At 40.0% G+C, this 24914-nt stretch overlaps 1 protein-coding gene and 1 long non-coding RNA gene across 3 annotated transcripts in view; one reads left to right on the top strand and one right to left on the bottom strand.

The window, feature by feature from the left end:
• The window catches only part of INO80C (INO80 complex subunit C), a 30857-nt gene extending 26948 nt beyond the window's left edge, over window positions 1-3909 (bottom strand). The window contains exon 1 of one of the 2 annotated variants that reach the window (XM_062610951.1): window positions 3672-3909. In XM_062610951.1, the coding sequence (XP_062466935.1) occupies window positions 3672-3905 (234 nt within the window). In that variant the 5' untranslated portion in view covers window positions 3906-3909. Of the gene's footprint in view, window positions 1-3042; window positions 3091-3671 lie in introns of those variants that run through there. The other variant, XM_062610952.1, reaches the window with a different exon arrangement.
• Window positions 3910-4304: 395 nt separating this feature from the next.
• Window positions 4305-23716, top strand: LOC134159643 (uncharacterized). Its single transcript, XR_009963233.1, has 3 exons — window positions 4305-4799; window positions 19488-19722; window positions 23392-23716. It is a non-coding gene; the product is annotated as an uncharacterized LOC134159643 (long non-coding RNA).
• Window positions 23717-24914: the final 1198 nt, after the last annotated feature.

The raw sequence follows: 24914 nt of genomic DNA, 5'->3' as shown, positions 1-24914 counted from the left end.
TCTCAAAGTGAGACATTCACTTCATCACGTAATTCTGAAGCTGTTTCACAAATCATGCAAGTAGATACATATTTACTATAGTACTTAGCATATTTTCTCTCTTTAATTGTCATCCAACAAAATCAAGAGACATTTTCTTTTTTTCCAAATCACCGTCTTATGTCACTGCAAATTTTATCTTTAAAGCTTGCTATCTGTCATAGGCAAGCATTCTGTTTCATCAATTACATCATGGTGTGGCATATACTCTTAAAAGGTTCCTGTTGCTGTACAATCTATAAAAATCATGGTGTGAACATTAAAGGAGAAGAACTGCTGGCATTTTAAGATCTGTGTCAAGATTCTATCCCAGGTTAAGTGACAGTAATCAAAAAGACAGGAGACCTGAAGACAAATCTGCACGAGAGCTGAGCCAGCACAGCAGCTATTGGGAATCATTGGACAAGGACCTCTAACTGAACGGTGCTACATAAACAACTCAACAGCATTGTTTTTGATACAGGAATGTTACCATTTAATATATATACTAATCCTCAACATTAAAATCTTCTCCTGCAGCAAAGACTGAGGTATTTTTCAGTGACACAACTGCATGGGAGGAATAATTCTGTAATGCTAATGAAAATTATGTAATCAATTTGCAATCATGTTTTCCTGTAAACTCGCTTTTAATTTTACATTTGGCAAATACAGGCATTATATCCAAAAAAGCATGTGTCTCCTTCTGCAGACATGACTGACAAGGCCTGTGTGCAATATGCTTCCAAAACAAACATGACTCAATACCTTTGGGTCGGTAACTCATACAAATGATGAAGAATGTTTTTTGGTAATATTCCTAAAGTGTATCTTAGAGAAAGTAGCAATTCGTCTGTTGAATAAACATAATCAAAATTGGGTTTATAAAAATTTGCATGCTGTGTGATAATTGTGGCTTCTTGTAGGATACACACAGTTACACAAACTACTTGATTACATGGCTATACTTAAGCAAATTTGTTATATGTAAAAAAATAAACACATTTTTGAAATCTACAGCTTTACCAGACCAACATGTCTTTCAGGGCAAGCACTGAGAGAGCCACTTGACATAAAGTATGCAAAAGAAAAACAAACTATGTGATTTGCGGAACTTACAAAAGCCCCTTTTTGTGTAATTTCACAGTGATGGAATCACAGATGTGGGTAAGTTCACAGCTGGCACAATGTGAAGTGTATTTTCATGTAGGCCAGGCACTAGGTCCTCAGCAGAGGTTACCAGTTAATATCATGAGAATATTATCTGAGTTCCCAGATCCCAATCTGACCCCCGAAATTAGTCACAAAACTCTCCACAGGAATCCTCTTGCCTATAGTTTGCTAGTCAACCAAGGAAATAATTCACTATTTCTGTTTCACAATGTCAGTCTATTTCAAACAGAAACCATTTGGTGCTGAGCAATAGCACAATTTATATGTCTTCTGACAGGCTGAAATTAATATTAAAATATTAAAAGGGTTAAGAAAAAATATAAAAAATATTAAAAGGGTTAAAAATATTAAAAGGGTTAATTAGGAAAGTGAACAGTCAGAGGACTAATAAGTGCTACCTGCAAACCTGTGCTGAAAGCAGTATGTATTAAAGGTGAGTACCTATTAGACTGCTAGATGAATGTTCCTTGTTTGGAGTTAAAAAATATAAAATAAAAATCCCACAATGACTGGATACTTGGTATGTAACATATTTAGGAAAAGTATTTAAAATCCATGGATGTCCTAGTCTCTGACTGGCTTGGCCACCTAAAGATTGGGTAAGATATAAAATGGAGTGTTAAGTGTTTGCTGACTGTCTATGTTCTGAATAGCTCAGCAGACCAGAATTATTGAGTGTTTCATTGTGTCACAGGTTTCCTTATCCAGAAAGAGTACATTACTCAGCAATTAGCTAAGGACTTTATAAGGACTTCTGGAGATTTCTGCAGAAGAAATTGCCCAATGATCAATGCTTCTCACTCAAAAAATGCAAAGCCCCCATTTAATTTCTGTTTGAACTGGCTCGCTCCAGAGCTAGTCAGCAACACTGAATGTGATTACCAGAAGATCAACGAGCTGTTTCGTGCCCCATTCCTGAGGTTACACATTTTCTGAGGCTCATCTTTTTTCCTTTTCCTTATGGGATTGATCTGCACTGCTGAAGTCAGTGAAAGCATACTCAGACATAACATTGAGAAATTACTCCTTTCTCCACTGAAATCACTTGTGAGAAGAATTACAAAAACTGTTTATCACAAACTACCAAAACCCAGCTTGAGTAAGAGATCACGGATTGTCTCAGAATACTGGAAGCTGTCCACAAGCTTAAGTTTGGTGTGAACTTAAGAAGACAGTTTTAGAGGCTAAAGGGTTTGGAGGATTTTTTAAAATAGAAAATATTGTATATTAAATATTTAAATTATATATATCATATTTTATATCTGCATACACAGACACACACATGCACACAGCAGTCCTCTCCATACTGGAAAATCCAGACTGTTATCCCTAGCAGACCTTCAAGAGTTGTCAAACCTGACCCTGCTCGGCAGTAACTTTTCACAGTTGCAGTGCAGTTTGTTAGTTACATTCAGCACTACAGTTCACAAGCCTTCTAGCAGGGATAAGCCCAGGAGGAAAGGAAAATAAACTATGAACTATGTAACGAGGTGAAAACCAAGTGTTACAAGAGCACCATTCACAATGAGGAAAGGTTTGCGTCTGTGCTCCAGTGTGTGCACAATGGCTTTTAATTGGCTGGAGAGAAGACCTGATGGAAAATGCAGCAATGCTCCCCTGATCTGATGGCTCATGTGCAAATGAGCAACCTAAGTGGCAGTTGGGCATATTTTGTAGGTATACTACTGGTGTAGTTCATAAAACATTACTGAGAAGAATCGTTCTGGAAGCAATAACAAGAAAAAAACAACCATTTTTTTCCAACCCTTTTTTTAGCTACCAAAATCTTTCTATAAGTAATCCAAGACATATTGCAAATAAAGTCTTTACAATTGTCACATACACACTAACTCTGACCCTCTTCCCGGACTTATTTTGGAGCATGAGGTGCTCCGTCGTGATCAAGGGGCAGCTGTCATCAGGTGGGGATGGGTCTGTGGAGCTGTACGGTGGTGTCACACAATGCGGGAGTAGTGGTTTGGAGAAACGCACGTTAACAGCCCTCCCCTGACGCTGTTCCCCAAAACTCAGGCTCTGACGTTACGTCTTCATTTCACATTTAACTCTTGGATCTACTGAGATCAACGAAGAGAGGGCCATAATGCAAAACCGTATTTGAGCTGCACACAACAGAATTAGCAGCTCACCCGAGCGCTAGTCCCTAGCTCTAGTAGACGGAGGTTACACAGCATCCTCACTACAGGAGGATGAAAGCAGCCTGAACCTCAGAGTCCAAACGCCTATAAAGGACCCGTCGGCCCGAGGGCCGCCAGCCGAAGGGCCTTGGCAGCTGCCGGCCGGCCCCGGTGGATACAGGCGGCCTGCGGCACTAACGACAGCAGCAGCGATGCCCTCTACATAGGATAACGACCACACCGCCCCGCTCGCGTCACGTCAATCGCACAGGAGCATGCGCGATGGGGACAGCACGGGAAAGGCCACTGCCGCGCAGGCGCTCTGCCCGGCCCGTGCCTCAGTACCTGCGAGCCGCCCGGTGCTGTTGTGGCTTTCTTTTTCTTGGTGGGGCCGCCGCCTGTGCCCGGGCTCGCTGGGCGCTTCTTGGTACGGGATGGGCCGCCGGCGGGAGAGGAGGCCGCCGCGGGGATCACACTCGCCATTGCTTCCCCCCTCCACGGCCGGGCTGAGGGCACCGGCGGGGCGGAACCGAGAGAGAGAGCTTGCTCCTTCCCCGTACCGGGCGGCGGGATGCGCATGCGCAGTAGCGGCGGCGCGACCTCCGCTTCCCCGTTCTCGTCTAGGTTGTGTGGGGGAAGGTGCTAGTCATGTGGGGATCACAGGATGGTTTGGGTTGGAAAGGACCTTAAGATCATCCGGTTCCAACCCCCCTACCATGGGCAGAGACACCTTTCATTAGGCCAGGTTGCTTCAAGCCACGTCGAACCTGGCCTTGAGCACTGACATGGATGGGGCATCCCCAGCCTCTGGGCAACCTGTGCCAGGGTCTCAGCATTCTCAGGCAGGTCATGGCGGTTTGGCCCCACTTGCAAGTTTTTCCACCACGGGTGCGTGAGACCAATGCTTCAGCAGCGGGGGCGAACCTCACAGGAAGCTGCCTGCCTTCGTATTGTGTTCCTCCTACCAGGCCTGCAGTAGCTCAGGCCCCTTCTGTGCACAGTTCACCTCACCTTGGCATAGCCCTAGTGCTCCCGAGTGTAGGCAGTGACAAAATGTGGTAAGCTTGGGGTTTGCTAACTGTCAGAGGTAGGAAGTGTGCATGGCTGGAAAGGGTGCTTTCACCAAGCCCCATGTATCACAGAGGCTTTTCAGATATGCACTGAGCAGTCACTTGGGATGTGCAAACTAAAAGACTGCATAAGATTCGACTGAATGAATGCAGTCTGTAGTCTGGGACATGTGGGATCTAGTCCATGCACAGCTTGAGATCTGGAGTACAGTGCTGTGTTTGCAGGCAGTCACTATCTTAAGCCTCCTCAAAGTGAGGTAGCTTATGCACACCACTTTCAGACCACAAGAAGGGTCTGTGGGTCCCAAATGTGTCAGCGTTTTCCAGCTGCCTTGGTAAAACCTGCAGCTGGTTTTAATCGCGTCCCTCGGTTCTGAGATGATGAGCTCAGAGAAGCTTTCCTGTAAGTGTTCTATGTGGTTGTCCACACTTAAACTGTACCACCTTTAAAATGCAAATTGCAAGTAATTACAGTTGTCATTAAAGATGGTAGTCATATTTTCGAGAGAGCTGATAATGAATGTCTTTCTGGTTAATTCCTACTGCTACAGATCTGTTTGCTTCCACGCTGTTTTGACATGGCTAGTGACCTGGTCCAGCAATTTTTTTCCTTTTATTGTAATCTGGAGTAATTTTGCACTGGAGCAACATGTCAGAATAGATTTGTGATGATTCGGACAGAACTCCAAAGTTTTTTTGCAGTCCTCTTGCTCTCTGGTGCTGTTTTATACCCTACCCCAGAGAACAAGTTGGTGGCAGTAAGGGGTTGCAGACAGTTCTGGAGCTGCTTGATTGATGGCTGTTAAAACTGATTTTAGTCTTTTTATGCTTGCATACATCTGCATTCAACATACTGGTCAACTTATTACCATATTTGTTTGAGGCACCTCTATACAATGCCTCACTACTAGGTTTCTAGCTGCAGCTGTATGAGATCCTATCCCAGCATGTGCTTTGTGGGAAGGCAGAGGTCCAACAAGTTGAAGTTCAGGCATAAAAATGTCACATTTATAGATAGTGCTGTAATGAGGGCTGAGCTTGGTCACAGTAGGGGTGCCAGGCAGGGCTGTGTAAAACAAAAGCTCCGAAGGTGGCCTGAAAGAGAGCTGGAGACAAAAGCCTGGACTTCCAGGCTGTGTTCCAGGCACCTGTGTATGTAGCAGAACAGCAGGACAAGAGTTGCTTTCCAGGGGTGTAAGCAAGGCCTTGTACAAACACCCAAGTCCCATCTTCTCCTCCCCAATGGTAGTTGTTGTCTTTCTTTCTGAGTGTGTGGGCTGCCAACAGCACTGCAAAGCCAACTGGTAAACATGATTGTGTTTGCCCTCAGTGACTGTTCCTGGCTGTTGCATATGATGCAGTATGTGTTTCTGCCTGTTTCAGGTGACAGCCTCCTGTCGCATGCCCAGCATGGTGACCTGAGCTTGAAATTAGCAGGAACACTGGGAATTTCCAGGGAGTCATGTTCCCGGACAAAGCCAAATGTGCTGTGCTGTGTGCTCAGAGCATTGATCTTAGTCAGCCTTTTTTTGTTCCCAGGGCTGGGTCCCATCCCTTTCCCACGCACATGCTGTGTGCTCAGCTCCCAGCATGCCCGATTAAAAAAGAAAGTGTGCCTTATCAGAGGAATGTTTTTACTGAGAGGAGCAACTTTAATGCCACTGCAGAGTAGATGTTGCATGTAAGTCATGCAGTGAATGAACATGCTGCATCAGTGAAAGTTTTTAAATAGCATTTACCCAGGCATTTTCTTATCTGTACCCATTTTTATCAATCAGTTGTCTCGAAACAAGATCACAAGGCCCATGTGTTGTTGCAGCAATATTAAATGCAATGCAATTTTACATGGGACCAAATGCTTTACAATCCCAGGAGGCCTACAACTCACTGGAAAATAGCATTAATGGCAATGTAAACGGTGAGAGTGTCTGCAGGAGATGAGTAATGGAATTAGGGATGTGGGAAGGGCTGTGGAGTTGCAAGGCAGCCATCTCCCTGCTCCTTGAGCGGCTGCCCACACCCAGCCCTGCTGAACATTGAGAGGGGGTGTTCTGGTGAGTAAGTGCATATGTATCTTGCTAGGTTCCTGTTACACACGTAAACAGGCAATTGCTTTGTCATATGGATGAGGGCTTGCCTGAAGAAGTGCACATGCAATTGCTAGTCTGCCTTGGTGTGACATGGCTTTTCCTCCTGCTTATTCTAAACCTGGCTTGAGGTGAACCCCCTTTCCCTCATTAGTACTGCAGTGCCTATTTTTTTATATGCTACCTGGCTAATAAAAATTAAATACCATTCAGCAATAATCCTGCAAGCTTTTTGATGTGAACAGTCACCCATCTGCCTGTTAGTAATAGTGTCAATGAACTGGAAAGGCTCCTTGTACTTTTCTTGGTAATAGGTGTGGAAAAATGCAGGAGTCTCCTGAATTAGGGAAGAAGATCTCAGGCTCCTAGCCCAGGATTGTGAGGTGGTGTTTTGGTTTTGTTATGTGTGGGGTTTTTTTCCTTTCACTGAATCAAAAGTGGCCACAAACAATAGTTTTCTCATCACACAGAGGGGATCACTGTGAAGCTGTTGATGCATATGAAGGGTGGGGGATGCTTCATGATTAGGATAATTTAAGATTTTCTATTTTATTTTTTCCTTCATGGAGGAAGAAAATGATGACAGCAGAAAATGTTTGGAAAACCAGCAGAAGGATCTTTAGCATGAATTAAGATAAGGCAGAGTAGAGAGCAAGGCAGCTGTGCAGGATGTGTCTGTGAGCTGTGGGGGTTGTGGAAGGGCTCTGCTGTGGGCTGAGAGGCATCACATCAGCAACGACTGACCTGAAGTGGAAAAAGATGCTGCCGTTATGAACGTCACTAGTGTGTACCTAGAGGTGCATCAGCAGCTGGTGAAAATCCATAGGCCAGAAGTGTTGGGACAGGTCACACCTCATCAGAGCAGCTCCCTGTCCCAGCCCCAGCAGCAGCTTGCTAGTGAGTAGAGAGCTTTGCCAGCTCCCTTCCTACCTGTACTGTGAACTGGCCCAGCAAGTGGCTGCTTGCAGAGAGACACCCTACAACTGCCACATTTGGGCTGAGTGGGACCAAATGCCTTGGACGCTGCTGGACCAAATGCCTTGGTACTCTTCTGCTTCATCAAAAGGAAAAGCCAGTATCCACAACTATGAATTTGTTTTGCTCTAAGCTTTGCAATTAAATCTAACTCGGTACATAATTTACATCCCACCTGCCTGTTAAGCTTTCAATATTCCTGCTAGTTTTACTTCTGTACTACCAGAAAAATGGGGTTAAAAATTAAACTGTCTGTGGCTTTACTTACTGGCCATATTGCAGTTTATAAAGTGATTTAGTATCCAAAATGTTGTGAGAGCATATACATAATCCCTCTGTATACCACTGAGTTAAATTGAAGGCTTTAAATTTCTCACATAACCTACTTCTGCATTTCTTTTGGTATCTACAAAGTGGGGATAACTTTTTACTAGGTGGTAAATTGAACTCAATGTAGGAAGTTGTGGCAGTTAGATACATTGTCTAGTGATGGTTACGTAGTGATTTGTACCATTACAATCGACTGGCCGTGGTATCAGACAACTTTTCTGTTAATTCAGCCATCTTTAGAAGCATTGCACATATGTAATTTGTGTTATAATTTGTAAGGTTTTAACTCTTTTTAAAGACACATTTTATTTTAAAAAATAACTTTTTTTTAAGCTGTGTATGTGTCTATCAGGTGTCATTTGCATTTTTATAGAGGCTCTGGAAAAAGAAAGGATTGAAGTTCTCAGCTTCGCTGCTCTATCAGGTAAAAAGCAATAGATTCATGCAGGGTAGCTTGTGAGGTCTGGTGGCATTTTGTACATTATTCTTTAAAAGTACTTGGAGGCTTTGATGACTTTTCAGAGCCTGCAGCTTGAACTCTTGTGATTTGCATTTGTTCCCTGCAATTTGCAGCTGCAGGCGCTGCATTAGCTTTGTTTAAATATAATGCCAAGTGCCTTTAAAATAGGTATTTGAACTTTGGATTAAGGAGACTACTTGTGTGATATTAAAGGCCTTTTTACTGCACACATCAAATATATAATTTTCAATGCAATCTTCCTGTTAGAAGTTTTGAAAAAGACATTTCTGTATTCTTAGTAACACAAAAAGAGAAGCAGGTCTTTAGAAATGCCTTCTGTGCCATTTTCCTAGTAGCCTCTCCTTCTCTAAGTTTATTTTAAAATGTGATGAATTTGACACATCAGAAATGAGCAGTAAGAGAGGAGTCAAAGTGCTGTTCTGTTTGCAGTTTAGTTGTACTTAATTTGAATTTTTTTGCTACTAATAGTAAAGTTAGGCTGGCAGCACGCTTGCCACTTATCAATGTTGTTACATGAAGTGTGGACGACTGACCAAAATTTGTGTGAATGCTGTGTCTGGCAAGTTTAATCGAAATACTGTGTAGGCAAGAGAAATCTATCACAAGATGTTAGGTTAAATACAGATTTTGTTATGGTGAAATAGAGTTCTACACTGGAAAACAAGTGACATGTAGTGTTTGACTTTGATTCCAAATGCTACACTGTTGGCATATACTGTGAGAGGAAGAAACTGGTCATTGTGCAGTTAATGGAACCCTGTATTCTCTATATTCTGGATAATTATTTATTATGCAATATTTAACATATTTACCCACTGTCTCAAAAGATTTATGAATTAATTTATCATACCAGATTTAATCTTATCTTTTTGAAAGTGAAAATGGGTTAAGAATTTCCCTATTTACTTTGCATTCAGATTCTGATGAATGTTTTCCGCAGTTATTCATGTGAACAAGTTCTTCATTTCTGAAATGCTCAGCTGAGAAAGATAAAAATGCCATGATACTCATTTGCATAATCTTTAATACAGTAACCACCTTGAAAATGCTGTAGGTTTGTAGACTGCAAAAAATGTGGATTAGCTGAGTAAGTAACCTGATTTATGAATAAGAGCTCTGTGGAATGGCAAATAGTTTGTGAGCAATCTGGAGACTGAGCATGGTCATAGAATTAATTTATTAATAATTTTAAATAAAGAATAAATTCACAGAAATAAAAGTGTCCCATTGAATTACTTAACAGAACAGGGGTTGAAATGACTTAATAAACTGCTCACAGGGATTAGCTCATGCATCTTTGCTTGTTAGAACAAGTCTTCCAGTGCTACAGCACTTTTAGTTCTATGGTAATTCTGCATTTGCCTGTAGATTGAGGCTGTGATATTTTTACTGCAATTAGGATATAAATTTGAGTAAGTTAATATTGTCAACAGTATCTGTACTAGTGGGCCATCTGTGAATGTTACAGCTTTGCTCACTTATTTTCTCGATGCAAAACCCGCCCCACAAAAGATGAGGATGCAGAGCACAAACAATATGTGATGCCTGCTTGAGGACATCTTGACTTTCCTGCTAATCTGTCAGTCTCACCTTTTTCTTGTTTGTTTTCCGTATGGAAACTAGGAATTTAAGTGTGAGGTAAACCACAGTGTCTTAGCCAACGTCTCTGCTCTGCAGAAATGGAATAGGCAATAATCACCCTAACTGAATTTGAAGATGCTCCCAATCCAAGTGGAGACTGTAGTTAGAGCATGAGATTAGAATTTAGAGAAAAGCTGGGGTTTGTTTTTGTAAAATATATATCTATTTTATACATATATATCAGCACAGACAAGCACAAATTCATAGTTTATTTCTACACCCAATGATTTTTAAGAGTCATGTCTGTTGATCCTGAAAAATCCCTGGAGTCTATGTGAGGTGACCAAAAGAAGCAAATCCATAGTGCTTAGCATCAGAGTAATTTTTGTGACATTCCTAAAAAAGATCATCTCTTTTTCAGTAAAAAGTGTCTGTCTACAAGACACAAAAAACCCACACAAAATAATTGGTACTACGTAAGTCATGGACTGGAGTAAAAATGAGTGGGTAACAGTCACAATAGAAGGCACTGCAGAACCTGGGTAAATTATGAGCTAAATGTGAATCAGCGCTATTGCAGTGCTGTGAAACAGGCGTCGCACAAGCAGGAAGCCTGCAAGGCACATGCTGTAATCCCTTCACTTGTCAAAGATTTGATTAGGCTCAATTTGAGTGCTATGTCTAGCTTTGGGCATTACTTCTGGACTCTCTCCAAACCTTCTGTATCTTTCTCAAGAAGAATTAGAGGATGCTCTGAGGTCTAGGAAGCATGATCTGTGAAGAATGATTGAGAATTTGGGCATAAGGAGGAGAAGGGAGGTGGAGGAGATTTATGCAGAAAAGGAAGAACCGTTGTCTGTTCTCATTGTAGATGAACTCAATTTTCTGAGCAGTAAAGACTATTCTTTATGCACTAACCATAATCCACACATTTTTATTCTTTTTTTTTCTACAGTAATGACCCGACTAGAAGAATCTGTTTTGTTACTTTCTGTGCTGCACTCAAGTGGGTAATATGTAGAGGAGTTTTGGTACTGGGAAGGTGTTTGTGGTGGTGTTTGCATTTTTTTCTTTCAATGATTGACTACAAATTGGGATGCATGGGTTTTGTTTTCTAGTTTTGGTAGGTAAGTCCAAGGACATGAAAGCCACTGCAAGGCGGGAGGGACCATCTCTCTCCGTGTCTGTAACAATGAAGAATAAAAGGATTAACTTTGCAGCAAGGATGATTTAGGTTGTATTACAAAGAGCTTTTTTCAGAGAAGGCCAGCTTCTCACTAGAATAGCTTGCTTTTGAAGGTTCTGAAAAACAGGTTAGACATCTCCCACAGAAGGTCACACGCAACTGATGCTACCAAGAGACAGGAGAGTAGACGAGATGACCTCTCAAGAATTTTTCCAGTTCTGTTTTCTGTGATTGCATCAATTCTATTGTTATTTGTGAAAGGCATGTGCTTTCACACAGAGAAATGAGAATGTGAGGCTGGCTGTACGGGGTCAGATGGTTTAACCCAGCACGCCATCCTCAGTGGGACTTGAAAGTGTGGGGAAGACTCTACTAACAGGCCAGCTACACAGGACGATACTTGTTCTGTAGATGGTTTCTGTGCATATATTTAGTTGCTCTTGGAGATTTCAATTCTATGAATTTGCTCAGTGCTTCTTGAACAAGTCTGGGTGGTTGGTGCTCATGGTAACCTATAAACAGAAGTTACTATGGCTGAATCACCTGTGTGAAGACCCACCTTTCTCTGTTTTGAACCCAATTCCCTTCTAGCTTCATTTGTTGGTTTTTGGATCTTGTTTTTTGGAGAGACAATAAAGACACATCTCCATTGCCACTAAATACTTTATAGGCCTTTACCTTATTCAGTCTTAAAAATTCCTGTTTCTAGACTCAAGGCTTCTAGCTTACTTACCTATTTCTTATATGGAAGATGATGCTTGGATTCTCCTTGTTTCCCTGTCTGGAACGTTTTCACCTCTACATCCTTTCAGATGGAGGGAAAAAAAAATGCATGCAATATTTAAGATGCTGTCACTCTATAAGAAGCAAAGAGATGTTCTCTGTTTCATTCTCAATTCCTTTTTGAATAAGTGATTTTCTGACTATTGTTGAGCACTAAGCTTATGTTTCCATAATCTGTGTGTCCTAACCTCAGGGTCTCTCTTCCTGAGTAATACCAGTTGACTCACTGTGTATTTGAAATTTGGACAGCTTTATTCTCCTGTGTATCTTTTTATGTTTACCTATATTGAACTTCCTGTGCTGGTTTATTGCCTAAGTGCTAAGTCATATAAGGTCTGTGTATAGTTCTTCATTATGAGTCCTTGCCTTCACTACCATAAAAAATAAAGTAGCACCAGCAACTTTTTCCACCTTGCTGCACGCCTTTTCCAACTTGCTTATAAATACAATGACCAGCATGAGTCCCAGGACAGATCTTTATGAGGACTGTTTAGTTCCATAACTCTTTTAGGTGGTTATATTCACTTTTTTTTTCAAGTTTTATCTGTGTGAGAACATTCATTATTTTTGGTAGGTACTTAGCTTCCTTAATCTTTCTGGATAGATTGTATCAACTAGATTTTCCTTATCCATGTGCTTATGGGTATGAAAATGCAACAGTAGTAGCAAACAGTGTGGTTCTCTTGTACAAGAGAAACTATTCTTTTCACCACATACAAATTTGTCAGTTTAATCGCAGTATTACGTTCCTAGTTCTGATGCATAGATTTGCTGTGGAAGAATACAATGATTAGAATACAATGATTTCATCATCTGTGTCTTCATTTTTGGAATACTGGAATCATGAATGGATGTATTTTACTGCTTGAAGAAAGATTTTCAGGAAGAACATTGTTAACAGTGTGCTGCTGAGGATGTCATGTTATACAGTAAAAAATGTGCAAATCCATTTGAATATTTTCAATAGCCATGATTAGTATTTAAGCAAACTAGATATTATTTTTTTTTATTATTATTTCAGCACTGTTTAGTGTTGTATTATTGCTGAGATTATTGACAAAAAATGGGGGCAACCTGTTGTAGTGTCTTTTTTATTTCTTACTCTGTAGTTGAATATGGCTCAGCAAACTTGAGAAAGAGGAAAAAGAAAAAGTATCTTTAAGCTGGGGTTATGCTGTCCTAGTCATGTCAAAGTTTGGCAAAAGGGATGAGTTTACTTGCTTGCATTAGGTGGATATAAACAGTCCTTTGCAAATGAGGAATTTTACTAATTACTTCATTGTATGATCAAGCTAAAGATCTCCGGTCCTTTAATGGAGAAAAGACCATAATTAAAAATGTAATGCACGTTTTGGAGTAATTAAAAATGGTGTATCTGAGTACTTTTCAAAGTTTTTACCCTTCCCCCAATTCCTTCCTTCCTCCAATGCATGTCTGGCATGGGGGTGTGTTGTTTCCTGTTGCAAATATTAAGGGCTGATAAGAACAGGAGATATTGGCTTGATCACCTTTCATCTTCCATGACTGAAAGCAGATGTTTTCTGCAAGATTTTAATTTAAAAAAACAACCCTGCAAGTATCATTTAAATTCCTCTCTTGAAAGGTTCCAAGGAATGTCTTCTCCAGGTAAGGATCTGAGAATGCATATAATTATATCTAATCATTCCACTACTGTCAGATTAGATTGATTTTTAGTCACTTTTGTACAGATTAGATTCAACTCAGGTGCTCAGAGTGAAAGAAGGTGCATTAATCTGCAGTGACGTTTTGTCTCTCCCAATTAGCAAGTTCTAAGAGATGTCAGATAATGCAAGTTTGATGGTATGAAGCATTTCTTTTTTGTCCCATGGATTTAGTAAAGTTAAGGAGGTTCAGGCCTTCAAAGGCAACCATCATCAATTTAAGTATTTGTCCTACAAAAAATACAATTAAAAAAAAAAATAATGGAAATAAAGAATATTCCTGACAGATTTAAAGGCTGGAGACAAATGATAGTGGTTAAATTGAGATTTTGAGGGAGACTTGTAAAAAAAATCTATTTCTGTAATGTAAGCCTGTAGAGTACACATCTCTGTGCAGTCAGAATCTATCAAAATTTTACTTAGTGCATTGACATTTATAGTATGTGTAAGTTTGCATGTAGTGATTTCTCTAATGCTGCATAACTGTGTTATCTGGCATGTACGTGTTTCTGTGTAGTGTTGAAGGTCACACACCGATTTCTTCAGACTGCATGTGGTCAGACCACAATTTTAATTATTTTCAAAGCAGTAATACATTAGCATTTCAGAAGTGAACAGTGAAGGATGAAGTATTGAAAAATGAAGTGCAAATAAGTGACACTGCAATGTGTGTCTTCTAATTTGGCAGAATTAATGCTGGCAAAGCTTTACTGTAGCTCAAAGTATATGTTTATCCCTTAATTATCACAGTTACTGAATATGCTCGTTGCGTAATCTGGGGTAGCAGTAATTGAGTCCATTACTGTAGATAAACAATTGCCAATTTATAGTACTTCAGAAGAAAAATCATGACTGTAAACAGATGTTGCAAAAACTAAAATATTGATACTATCATACTTTTATTATGATGAAATCTTAAATGATTTTCTTAATGTGCGGTCTGTCAATGCTTGTTGAAAATTGCCAATATTTGCTCTTTATTTCTTGGAGAAAAGAGGCTACTCCAATTCTACTAAAATATTTTTTCCTTTTCACACTTGCCTTAATTTTTGGATGAGCTATTAATTTTTTTGTTTGGTTTTTTTTTGTTTGTTTGTTTAAATTCGGTATTAGCTAATGTCAAGAAGCCAGTTCTTTTTAATGACTTAAGAAGATTGGCTTTTGATTAAATGAGAGCAATATGGGATATAATTTTAACTGATGGAGCAATGATGATTTTGTAGGCGGGTAGGCACTTTTCAATCTCCTACTTAAAAAGATATAATAAGTTCATCCTTTTTCAGGAATGTTTGCATAAATCCCAATTTAGTATTAAAACTAATAAAAAACCAACCTGGTAGGAGTTCAGTATTAATACCAGCAACTACTTTGAACAGCACGGTGAGATGTAGGGGTTTTCCTGAAGATCAGAAGCCCTTGTAATTTTTAGGTTTAATTCTTTCTATCTTGCCAAGATGTTAACCTGCCTAATCCCCCAAAAGTGGTCAATATTCACTATCCCACTTTCACAGAGCTCTTAACTGATTGTTTAAAATTGTACCATAGGTTGGAAAGAGGGAATTTTGCTACATCTGAAACAATCTATATAAGAAATATGTTTGGTTGGCTGGGGTTTTTGTTTGCTTGGTTGGTTTTGGTTTGGTTTTTTTTAGTTTTCTTTTTTTTGCTTTCCTTTATTAGTGATTATGAATTATCCAGTGCCTTAAAATACGTAACTACAGGACCCAACTTCTGCATCAGCAGTGACATCATATCAGACATCAATTGTCTGAAGAGTTTCTGTTTGGATGAAGCAAGGCCTGGGCTGATTTTTCTTGAAAGCAGAGGAAAACTCGCCATTTACCATAGCAAGAGCTAGAATTTCTCCTGAAACAGGAGTTCCTTCATATACTCAAGAAGACTATGTGACTGTAAAATTGGAATTAGAACCTCTAATGTCTTATGAGAATGAGGTTGCAACCTGTATGAAAGCCTTTCCGCCTTCTAACTGCCCCCTTGCTTTGTTAGCTTACGTCTTATGTGCTATACAGCACTGATAGGTTGGATTTTAATATATATGAACATAAATTTTAATATTTGTGCAACTGGAAGTCACACACACAGACATACATACATATAAAAATGAGATAAAACTATACGCATACAGAGAAGTGTGTGTGTGAGTGTATGTAAAAAGCACTTCAGAGGGCTTTGCTACTATCATTAAAGTTTTGCTATAGAGTGTAATGAGAGTGAGAACATGCCCTCTGTTATGCAGAATTATTCTCCCAGTCTCAAGGGGCAATTTTGTATCTTATGTCTGTAAAATGAAACTGATCTCACAAATACTTAGCCCAGAAGTGTTCATTTAATCTTGGAAGTAGTCCCACTGAATTTAATGAGCCCTTAGATGGTAAATTCTTTGGGGCTCTTATTTTCCTTTGTGCCTTATTCAGTGCTAAGCACAATCTCCATTAGCTCTTACATTAACATCTACTGTTACTTACAGCACAAGGCTTTTACTTTTTGGCTTGAAAATGCTAATTCAAACACATAGGCAGAAAAACTCTGAGGCAAAAGACAACAATTAAATTAGAATTATTCCAAAATTACATTTGAGGAATCTGAATTGGCTTTGTGAAATTTCAGAAGCTGCATTTCTGAGTGCTGCTGCAGGGGTTGTCTGATTCGGCCTTAACTGGAAAAAGACTTTTACAGCCATTGGGATCTTTGAGAGGACTTCAGTTAGTAAACTCACCAGCCTACAGATGGGTGCTGATAGTCAAGGTAACTCTGGCTTCTGTGTGGCTGGGAGTAAGTGTAGAAAACCACAGCTTTTGTTAACTCCAATGCTGACAGCCAAAGGTATCTGACAGTTGCCCATCGGGATCCTCTCAAAATCCATTCCAGTTAACAGCATTTTTCCAACTGACTGCACCAGCCTCGGATGAGCCTCCTCTTCTGCATGCTTCTCAAATCACATGCCTAAAATAAGCTTCCTGGAGGCTGGATTTGCTCAGTAGAATTAATGTGGTCTGACTATATATTTATGATTAAGTTACATGTAAAGCACAAGCTCGTTTTAGATAATTGACACACCATTTTTTTCTTCCCAGATGGTTTCAATCTTTAGCTTCAGAGCAGAGGATAATTTAACCTTGCCAGCAGAGAATTTCTAGATTTTATAAGTTTATAAACTTTGTAAGCTTTCTGATTTTGTTAGAACAGCATTTCTATTCCAGTGGTGTAAAACAATGTCCCATGCTGGCCAGAGCTCAGTATGAGGGTTACAGTGCATGACCATAGTCCTTAGCAGCATGCTTGGAAAGAGTTAATGGAAAATTGTGTATGGTTTCTTAGGTATTTTTATCTTGAGGGGTTACTTTGCTAGCATCAAATCATTTTCTCTTTGGGGAAAAAAAGAGGGGTAGAAAATGGGAGGAAGAGGGAGCAGTAATAAATACAAATGTAGGCAATAAATCCAAACTATTCTATCATTGCTATGAGAAAATTAGGTGAGACAAGTTGATTTGTGTATTGGTTTTCACTTTAAAACCATATTTGAAAGGCACATTAGCTACTGCATTGGTTTTCATGTTAAAAAATGGTATTCTGGCTCAGCAGTGCTGTCAAGAAGTACAATATGTCCCACCTCATTAAGTATCATCTTTTTCCTCTCCATCTGTCTAGAACAGCAGGAAAACTAGTTTTCAAATAGAAAAATAATCAGTTTTATACATTTCCTTTCTTCACCTCTGTATCTGCATTCATCTAAAAATTCAATCAGATTTCCAGGGAAGTGCTTCTAGAACTACAATTCTAATAAAGGTGCCATTCAGAACATCAGGGTCTGTTGTTTGGGGTTCAGTAAGGTGAGCAACTATGAGAGGACCCCCCCCAAAAATATATTGGACACATGAGGAAAGGAAAACCTGCCTGTTTAATAGAAATATAAACTGTGGTTGTTTGACATCACAGCTAGAAGAAATTTAAGAAGGGGGACATTTCCTTTTCTGTTTGAATACGTGACCAAGTGTTCATCACTCTTTCAGTGTTAGAAGCAGTGGAGCACTTTGTGCCTGAATGCATGATTTATATGGAAGTAAATAACTGTGTCATATATAGGAGAAATGCCTTGGAGATTATTTGACTCATGACAGACAGTACTGTTCAGTTTAAGGGCCTGATCCGCTACAACAAAGTGTAATACTTGCCACTTGCTTAGCTGAGCAGACAGCAGCAAGCTCCAGATGCTGGCTTTACTGCTGAAACTAAGAGAAAAACAGCTTCAAAAGCCAGGAAGAAAAGGCAACAGCAAAACCATCAAAACATTGCCTGTGCTTTCAGGTAATTGCATTCATCACCATTCAGTTTTTGGGAATCCCGGCATTCTTCAGGTTAAAGTGATTCCCCTCATGGGACTTGTATCAATGGCATCTCCTTATTCTTTACAGCAGCCACTCAGAGGTGCTGCAAGATACCAATTTTAAGCCTGTATTGTCTTTCTGAAGAATACTCCCAAAGACTGAATGAGGTGCTCTGATTAAACCTTTTTCTTTCAGAGGCCTCAGAGCAGACTGATAACTGTTCAACTAGTTGGAGTACTGATAATGAATGAATAAAACTGTTAACTTCAAAAGGTCACTACTTTGCAAAGCCAGAGAGTAGCTATGGGCAGGAGTTGGCAGCACACAAGGTTGGAGTCCCACATCAGAGGCTGGGTAGAAAATTGTATTTTGTAGCTGAGATAATACCAGAGGATGTGTAACTGTGTGAATACATATTGTTTGCAATACAAAAAGCCGTTTTTAAAAAGTAAATAAATACAGGTTTAGAAAAAGGCAAATAGGCTAGCATAATTTATTACCTGCATTCTAAAATGTTTACATCATTAATTCTACTGTAGACACAAAAGGTAAGAGACCCCAGTGTGTCACAAAAGAAATAAGCATGCAAATCCATTTCAAGCCACAGACATCAGTTACCAATTTGCCACTAGGTGATGTTTAACAATCTGAGAGTAATGAAAGGAATTTTCAGGGAGAATAATTTAGTGTTCTGGGATATGCATGTGCTGAGGATGATGTCATACCCTGAAAGAATAACTATGCAAACCATAAATAGTCTTTCAGCTAGAGAGACTTAACACTTACTTTGCAAGACAGAGTGTTTCTTTGAAGAAAATGCTTTTCTCTTTATCCAAAGTCTTCTTTTTATCCAAATAAGGGTATTTCAAATCATAAAGCAAGTTTTACTGTTAAAAAATGTTCTAAACCGTAGTATGCTCTAGTGAAAAGTGAGACACGTAACAAAATAGGAGCACAACTTAATAATGAAGCACAGGAATGGGAAGGGAGGCAAGACGTTGAATCCTTTTAGCACGATGTCACCGACTTGCATTGCAGCCTGAGGCAAGACCCTGGTCTGCCTCCCAAAAAGAAGGGTAACCTTACTTATGTTACAGGGTCACATGAAGTTTAGTTAGCATACTGTGTGGTGTCTCTTGGCCTTGGTGTAAGTGAAGCTGTTTGTCTATCAACAATGGGACCGAGACAGTTGTATCAGCAAAAGCATTGAGAATCTCAGGCTAAGAGTGTGTTGGATGTACATGTTTACACACCTAAAGCTTGCACTGACCATAGTGCCAGTGTTCCCAATATTTAATAATACTGAGATCTTATGTACCTTCAGAGAAGTAGAAAAAAGCAAGATGTTCTTGTAAAGATGCAAATGTAAACCAGCATTTTGGAAATTAAGATATTGTGCTTACTCTTGGCTCTGATGAACTGATTAGCCCCAGGATTAGTACCAGGTAACTGGAATGCAGTTTATAACCCCAAGCAGGTACTATATTACCTTCCACACCCACTGCCACCAACTGTGTTTTGCTGGTGACTTCATCAGACTGGCAGATTCACACAAAGGTCGCTGGACTTTGAAAATTTAAAAAGGAAACGTCACATTCTTGCCCTGTCTTTGACATTCTGCCATTGTCTCTTTTCCATAGCAAGCTTCAAGATCCCACTGGAACTTGTGGTATTTGGACATTGTATTAAGTACTTTATCTAAGGTCTGTGGAAATACCTACTTACTGAGCTCTGCTCATGCTCACACACATCTGCTGCTCGCTTACAGTGGAAATCTCATAGACTTTTCCCTTTTGCATCATGGGAAACCATCTCAGAAATGGCACTCTGGAGAGTTAAACCTCTTTTTTTAGAAAAGACTGGAGGAAAAGAAAGGTATGAAAATAGAGTAATACAAAATTAAATACATGAATTTGATGATGCTGTGCTGGTTCTAGACTATATGCCATCTTTTTCTCATCTCCTCTTCAGTGTATAGCTCATTGCTCGCACAGTCTCCATGCTTGTTACATTCGATGAAATAATCTTTCTGTACTACCCACCTGTGCTAGGATATCTGAGTATATATACAAAAAATAATGAGGCTTATTTTTAATTTAACAACATAATATTTGGGTGGGGATGGGAGAAAAGGAGGGGAGGTTTCTGTGGCTGCACTGTGTAACAGGGATAAAAACATAATCTTTCTCGTAGATGTACAAAATTACTCTCCAAGTAGAACTGTTTGCACTGCATAAAGGTAGAATTAAAAAATGCAGGCAAACTGTGAGGTGGGAAGGATATCAACAATACAGGCAGATCTTGCTTATTTTGTCTGTTCCAAGCAGCACTGCTTTGCTGTGGCAGCTGCTGTAGCTCTAGGGCTGAAACAGCAGCTGCCAAGTACTACCTGGAGGTGCTGGAATTTTTTTCCTCTAATCCCTCCATGCTGGGCTCCTGCTCAGCCACAGTGTACTTGGTTATGGTGCAGGATTTAGGAATTGGGCAGTAAGCATTAAAACAGCTCCAGACAGAGATTTTTATCCACCTTGTCTAAAAACAGTGCAACCCTGGAAGAAAGGCAGTGAATGTACTACTATCAAAAATCACTGCTGTGCAGCAAGATAGAAGGAAACTTGTTAGTATGCCCCTATTACTCAAATGTATTCTGGGTGATGCATTTCATGTTTGCATATACTTTGAGATTGTGGGATAGAAGGATTTAAGAATAAGAACGGAGCTGTAAGAATGGTCAGACGATTTCCTAATGCTTGAGAATTGTTAGCAAATAAGTCTGAGTGATGGATTATTCCTTGATTTTAAAGAAAGCCTCTTTATACTTTGGAAAATTATTTGACACACACACAGACACCCTCCATGTTGTCCCCTGGATCCAGAAATCAAAACCCTAGTAAAAGTATGTGAATTCCTATGGTCTGGGCCAGATCATAAGGGAGAAACTGAATGAAGACATAGAGGTGATACTTGCCTGTTGCTTTTGCCAGCCACTTGCATGTCTACAAAGCTCACCTGCAGCAATTATGTACAGTACATTTCAATTAAGCCCATACTTAAGGAGAGACCTAGCTGAAGATGACCTTCAGGACTATTGCTTCTGTGGACTTCTGCAAATTGCAGAAAATAAGTGAACTGCAAATCACCTTTGTACTGCAAAGAGAAATTGATCCGAGTTCAGCTGGAAGCTGGGGAGGTGCCACCATGTATTTGTAGTGGGCCTTGTAATCTTTCCCTGGGTACCCACTTTGGCAGGTGTCAGAGAGAGGATATGAAGCTAGACAGACCTTTGGTCTGACCCAAATCATCCCTTTGTGCAGGCATGGCTTGTTTGCAGTGTCATTGAGGTAAACCTTAGATGTAATTACATCATTGAACTGCAGTTTGTGTTGGCCATTTTAAAACCTTAATTGGGCAATAAAACTGGAATCTAGATTATGGGTGGAGTCCTCCGACTGGAAATAATATGCGGGAATGGCAATCAACACACACTTCATGGTAGGGACTAATGGGAAAGGCTTGTTCTACCTGAAAAGTGAGTGGTAATTAGTGTATTTTCATCACATCAGTCCACTTCCTTTACCTGCCAGTAATTTCTTCTGATGCTTGTAACTAAAAAGAAATGTTCCTGCTTTCTTCTGCTGCTTATTCTTCACAAGCCATGTATATAACAAATAGTGCTGTTCTAACACAATTGTTTATTAAGTTCCAACCACTGCCTCCATTAGAAACCTGCTGAAGGCAAATGGACTACACAGTTGTCACTGAAGGCATAATTTAATGATGCAGTGTATCTCTACACTGATGAATTCAGCGTTTTTACTGTGGTTAGTCTATGGTGCGTGGAGCAGAAGGTACCTTTGTTTTGCAGACCTGTCTGTGGGAAGCCCTCTTTCTCTCCTTTGCTCTTCTGTATAGGATAGACAGAGCCTATTTATTAAAGGAGCCTTAGAGGTACAAAACTGAAACCCTTGGATGCCATTTTTACAGTTCCTTTTCAGAAGGTACTTTGTCCTCCAAGCAGTTGGTTTCCAAGTGGCCTCTGGCACCCCATAAAAAATTGCCTTGTTTCACATTTGGCAACAAATTATATTGCTGACCCAGTGCGTTAACAGCAATGGTAAATAGTGAAGGATAGATGGAAGGCTAGATTTGGGTGAGAAATTTGTGACAGGCTTTTATGTGAAAACATTTAGTATCTGCTTCCACTTTAATAGCTTATTGTTTTTAAGTCGGTGACAAAAACATCCTGCTGAAATAGGAACACTGGGATCCCATTTGCAGAGAGAACGGTGTTAGACAGAACTTACTATCATGTAGACGTGACAGTTTATCAGGCAAACATATTAGTTGCTAGTTTTACTGTTATTTTTAAGACTGCTGAGAAAAGTTGCTTTAACTAGGTTTATGAACTTTCAAATGGATACATAAAATTATATCTTGTCTTTGCTTATCCGTAACAGAAAGCTACTCTGGTAAAAATAGAGACTTCATCTTTCAGAGGTTTACTGCACCTTTATGTTGCCCTCAGGCCGTTTCTATTTTTCTTGGGAGAAAGCTCATTCATATTTCCTCCAGAATGAGACCAGTCACTTTCACTCTGTAAAGGCTAGAGCTGTTTGTGATAAATCCTCAGTCCTTGTGGTCACGTCTATTTGACTAAAGTGTAACAGTTATTTCTCTCTTGTGATTTAAGCATCCACATTTTGTAGTTGTGAATTAAGTATTTTGTAATATATTGATTTGTCATATATTGAACCACATCATTGCTGAGACAGAAGTATTCTAGAAACACGGCACTCTTCTTTTTTTTCTGTAACAGAATTTAGAATAAGTATCAAAACAAATTATGACAAATTATGACATATGGAATAACAACAGGCTGTGTAAGAATTATGAATATGCTCCAGGTTTAATGTAGATGGAAATAGAAGCACTTTCATACCTGCCAAAGCCTTTTACCAACATTTTGAAAACTGGTGTTTACATTCTTTGAAATGTTTATATCTAGAAGCAACCTCCTTCCTTGGCAAACTGAGTTTAAACCATCTTGGACCTCTGACAACCAAACTGACGAATCTCTTTATGCTCTGATGTTGTTTTAAAGCTTGTTTTGAATAGGAGAGTTAACAGAAGTTAAAATTAAGGAATGGGATTTAAGAAACTAGCTTCTGATGAAGAAGCCTCCAGTGGTTTGCTCCATATGCCCAATAAGATGGATAAGTATAGTTATCAGTCAAGATGCCTTTTAGGAATACTGAAAAAAAGAAAGTGCAAGAGCACCAACAGCATTCTCTTTTACCAAACCCTTTCTCTAAGATTTGTGGTCTCCTGGCATTCCTGACCCTTCTATAGTACAATAGTGCAGCATAGATAGCGTTAGTACAGTAGTAGTACAGTGTGGCTGCGATTACAGCTTGCATTTGGTACCAAATGACCCAATAACTGTTTGGTTGTCAAATTCACATGGTATCCGTAGGGTAAGGGTTACCCAGTCCAGTTTTTCTGGTCCAGTCTTGCTGTTTCTCTGTCCTTAAACTTTCTCCACAGATACAGGACAGCATCCTAGTTGCAGTCCAATACAGGGGAAGGAATGGGGTAAAGGAGGACTCTTCTCCCTCTTACTCCTCTCCAGCAAAGGAGTAAAGCAGAAAAGAGCTGTGCAGTTGTGGGCTCAGGGAGCATCCCTGGGAAGTGAAAGCGCTGGAACCCTTGTACCCTGGCAGATGAGAAGGTGCTCTACCTTTCCCTCCAGGGTACCAGTAGAGAGTCCAGCTGTTTCTTTCTCCCACCCTTACAAGTGAGGTGAGATCAGATGAGCTGGGGGTTAGGCTCAGGTTCATCAAAGACAGTCAAGTTCTCGTGGTTCTCTCTCTTACTTGCCATATCCTCAAAGGGTATTTTTATTGTTATTAAGAACAATTCTCCCAGTACAGCTGCACCTCTCTTGGATCAAACAGTGGTATAGCGAGGAGTTAGAGAGACTACCTGCTCCTGTTTGCTCGTTTTGAGCAAACAAGCTTTACCCATCTTTATTCATTGCACGTCACCAGAACAAATGGAGGGCATAAAGTGCTTTGCTCTTGCCCAGGCTGGTTTAAAAAAAAGCTGCATTTAATAGAGAAAAGTCTTGGATTCTGGAATAGAAGCCGTGTATGACTATCTCTCAGATGACACTCCAATTCAGGAGAAGTGGTGAAAGGACATCTGTTGGCAAATTGCCTTTCTGGGTTATTGAGAGCAGCAAGTTGAAAAACAGAAGAGATATGTGGGATCCCAGCTGACCATAAGAAATCAAATTGTGCTCTTTAAAAGAAAACTGATTACCAGACATATTAAGCTTTAATCTTATTTGCAGTTAGATGCCCCAAAGAGAATGCTTTGTTGGAGACCTTCCAAGAACAGCTATTGCAGACAGCTTGTAAAACAAAGACAATGTGATGGAAAAAAATGCAAATACAGCTCAACATTTGCTGTAATAAAGTTAGTTTATGACACCCTTTGTAACAACCTCAACAATAAAGGCCAATTTCTTCATTGGCAATTAGCTCTGGTGGGACAGACGCTTCCCCAAAGTTGACATGAAGACAATATTTACATATCTCTTTCTTTTTACAAAGCAGATTGTATCTGGCTTGTATGTATACTTTTTATTTCTGAGGTTTTCTTTTAAAAACACCATTTAAATACTGAGTGTAAAATGACCTCCACCAAGGTACTGCTTGTTTGCATTCAGTTCAGATGGGATGCTGCTTCATATTCCGGTGCAGCAAACTGCCAAACCCTGACACAGTGACCTGCTTCAGCTGGGGAATGTTTTAATCCCAGTTCTGTGAGGATTCTTTGGCAAGGCTGCTGCTGGCTGTTGTCCTCACGGCCCTAAGCCACGTTGCTGACATGAATGATGGTGACACATACTCTGTCTGTGGGATCTGGCCCCTAGTGCCTCTGTTTACCTTGCAGGTAGCCTGAACTTCAGTTCCTCATCTGCCCAAAGCCTGGCAGCTTTGGCATTTGTCCTGGCCAGTTCATCTCCCTGCAGCTGTAGGTGGGCCGCTGGTGTAGGAGAGAGA

This window comes from Pezoporus occidentalis, unplaced genomic scaffold (genome assembly GCF_034315485.1).
Source record: "Pezoporus occidentalis ecotype Australia unplaced genomic scaffold, CSIRO_AGI_Poc_V1 ctg15, whole genome shotgun sequence".
NCBI lineage: Eukaryota > Metazoa > Chordata > Aves > Psittaciformes > Psittacidae > Pezoporus > Pezoporus occidentalis.
This window is presented reverse-complemented; position numbering and strand designations above follow the sequence as displayed.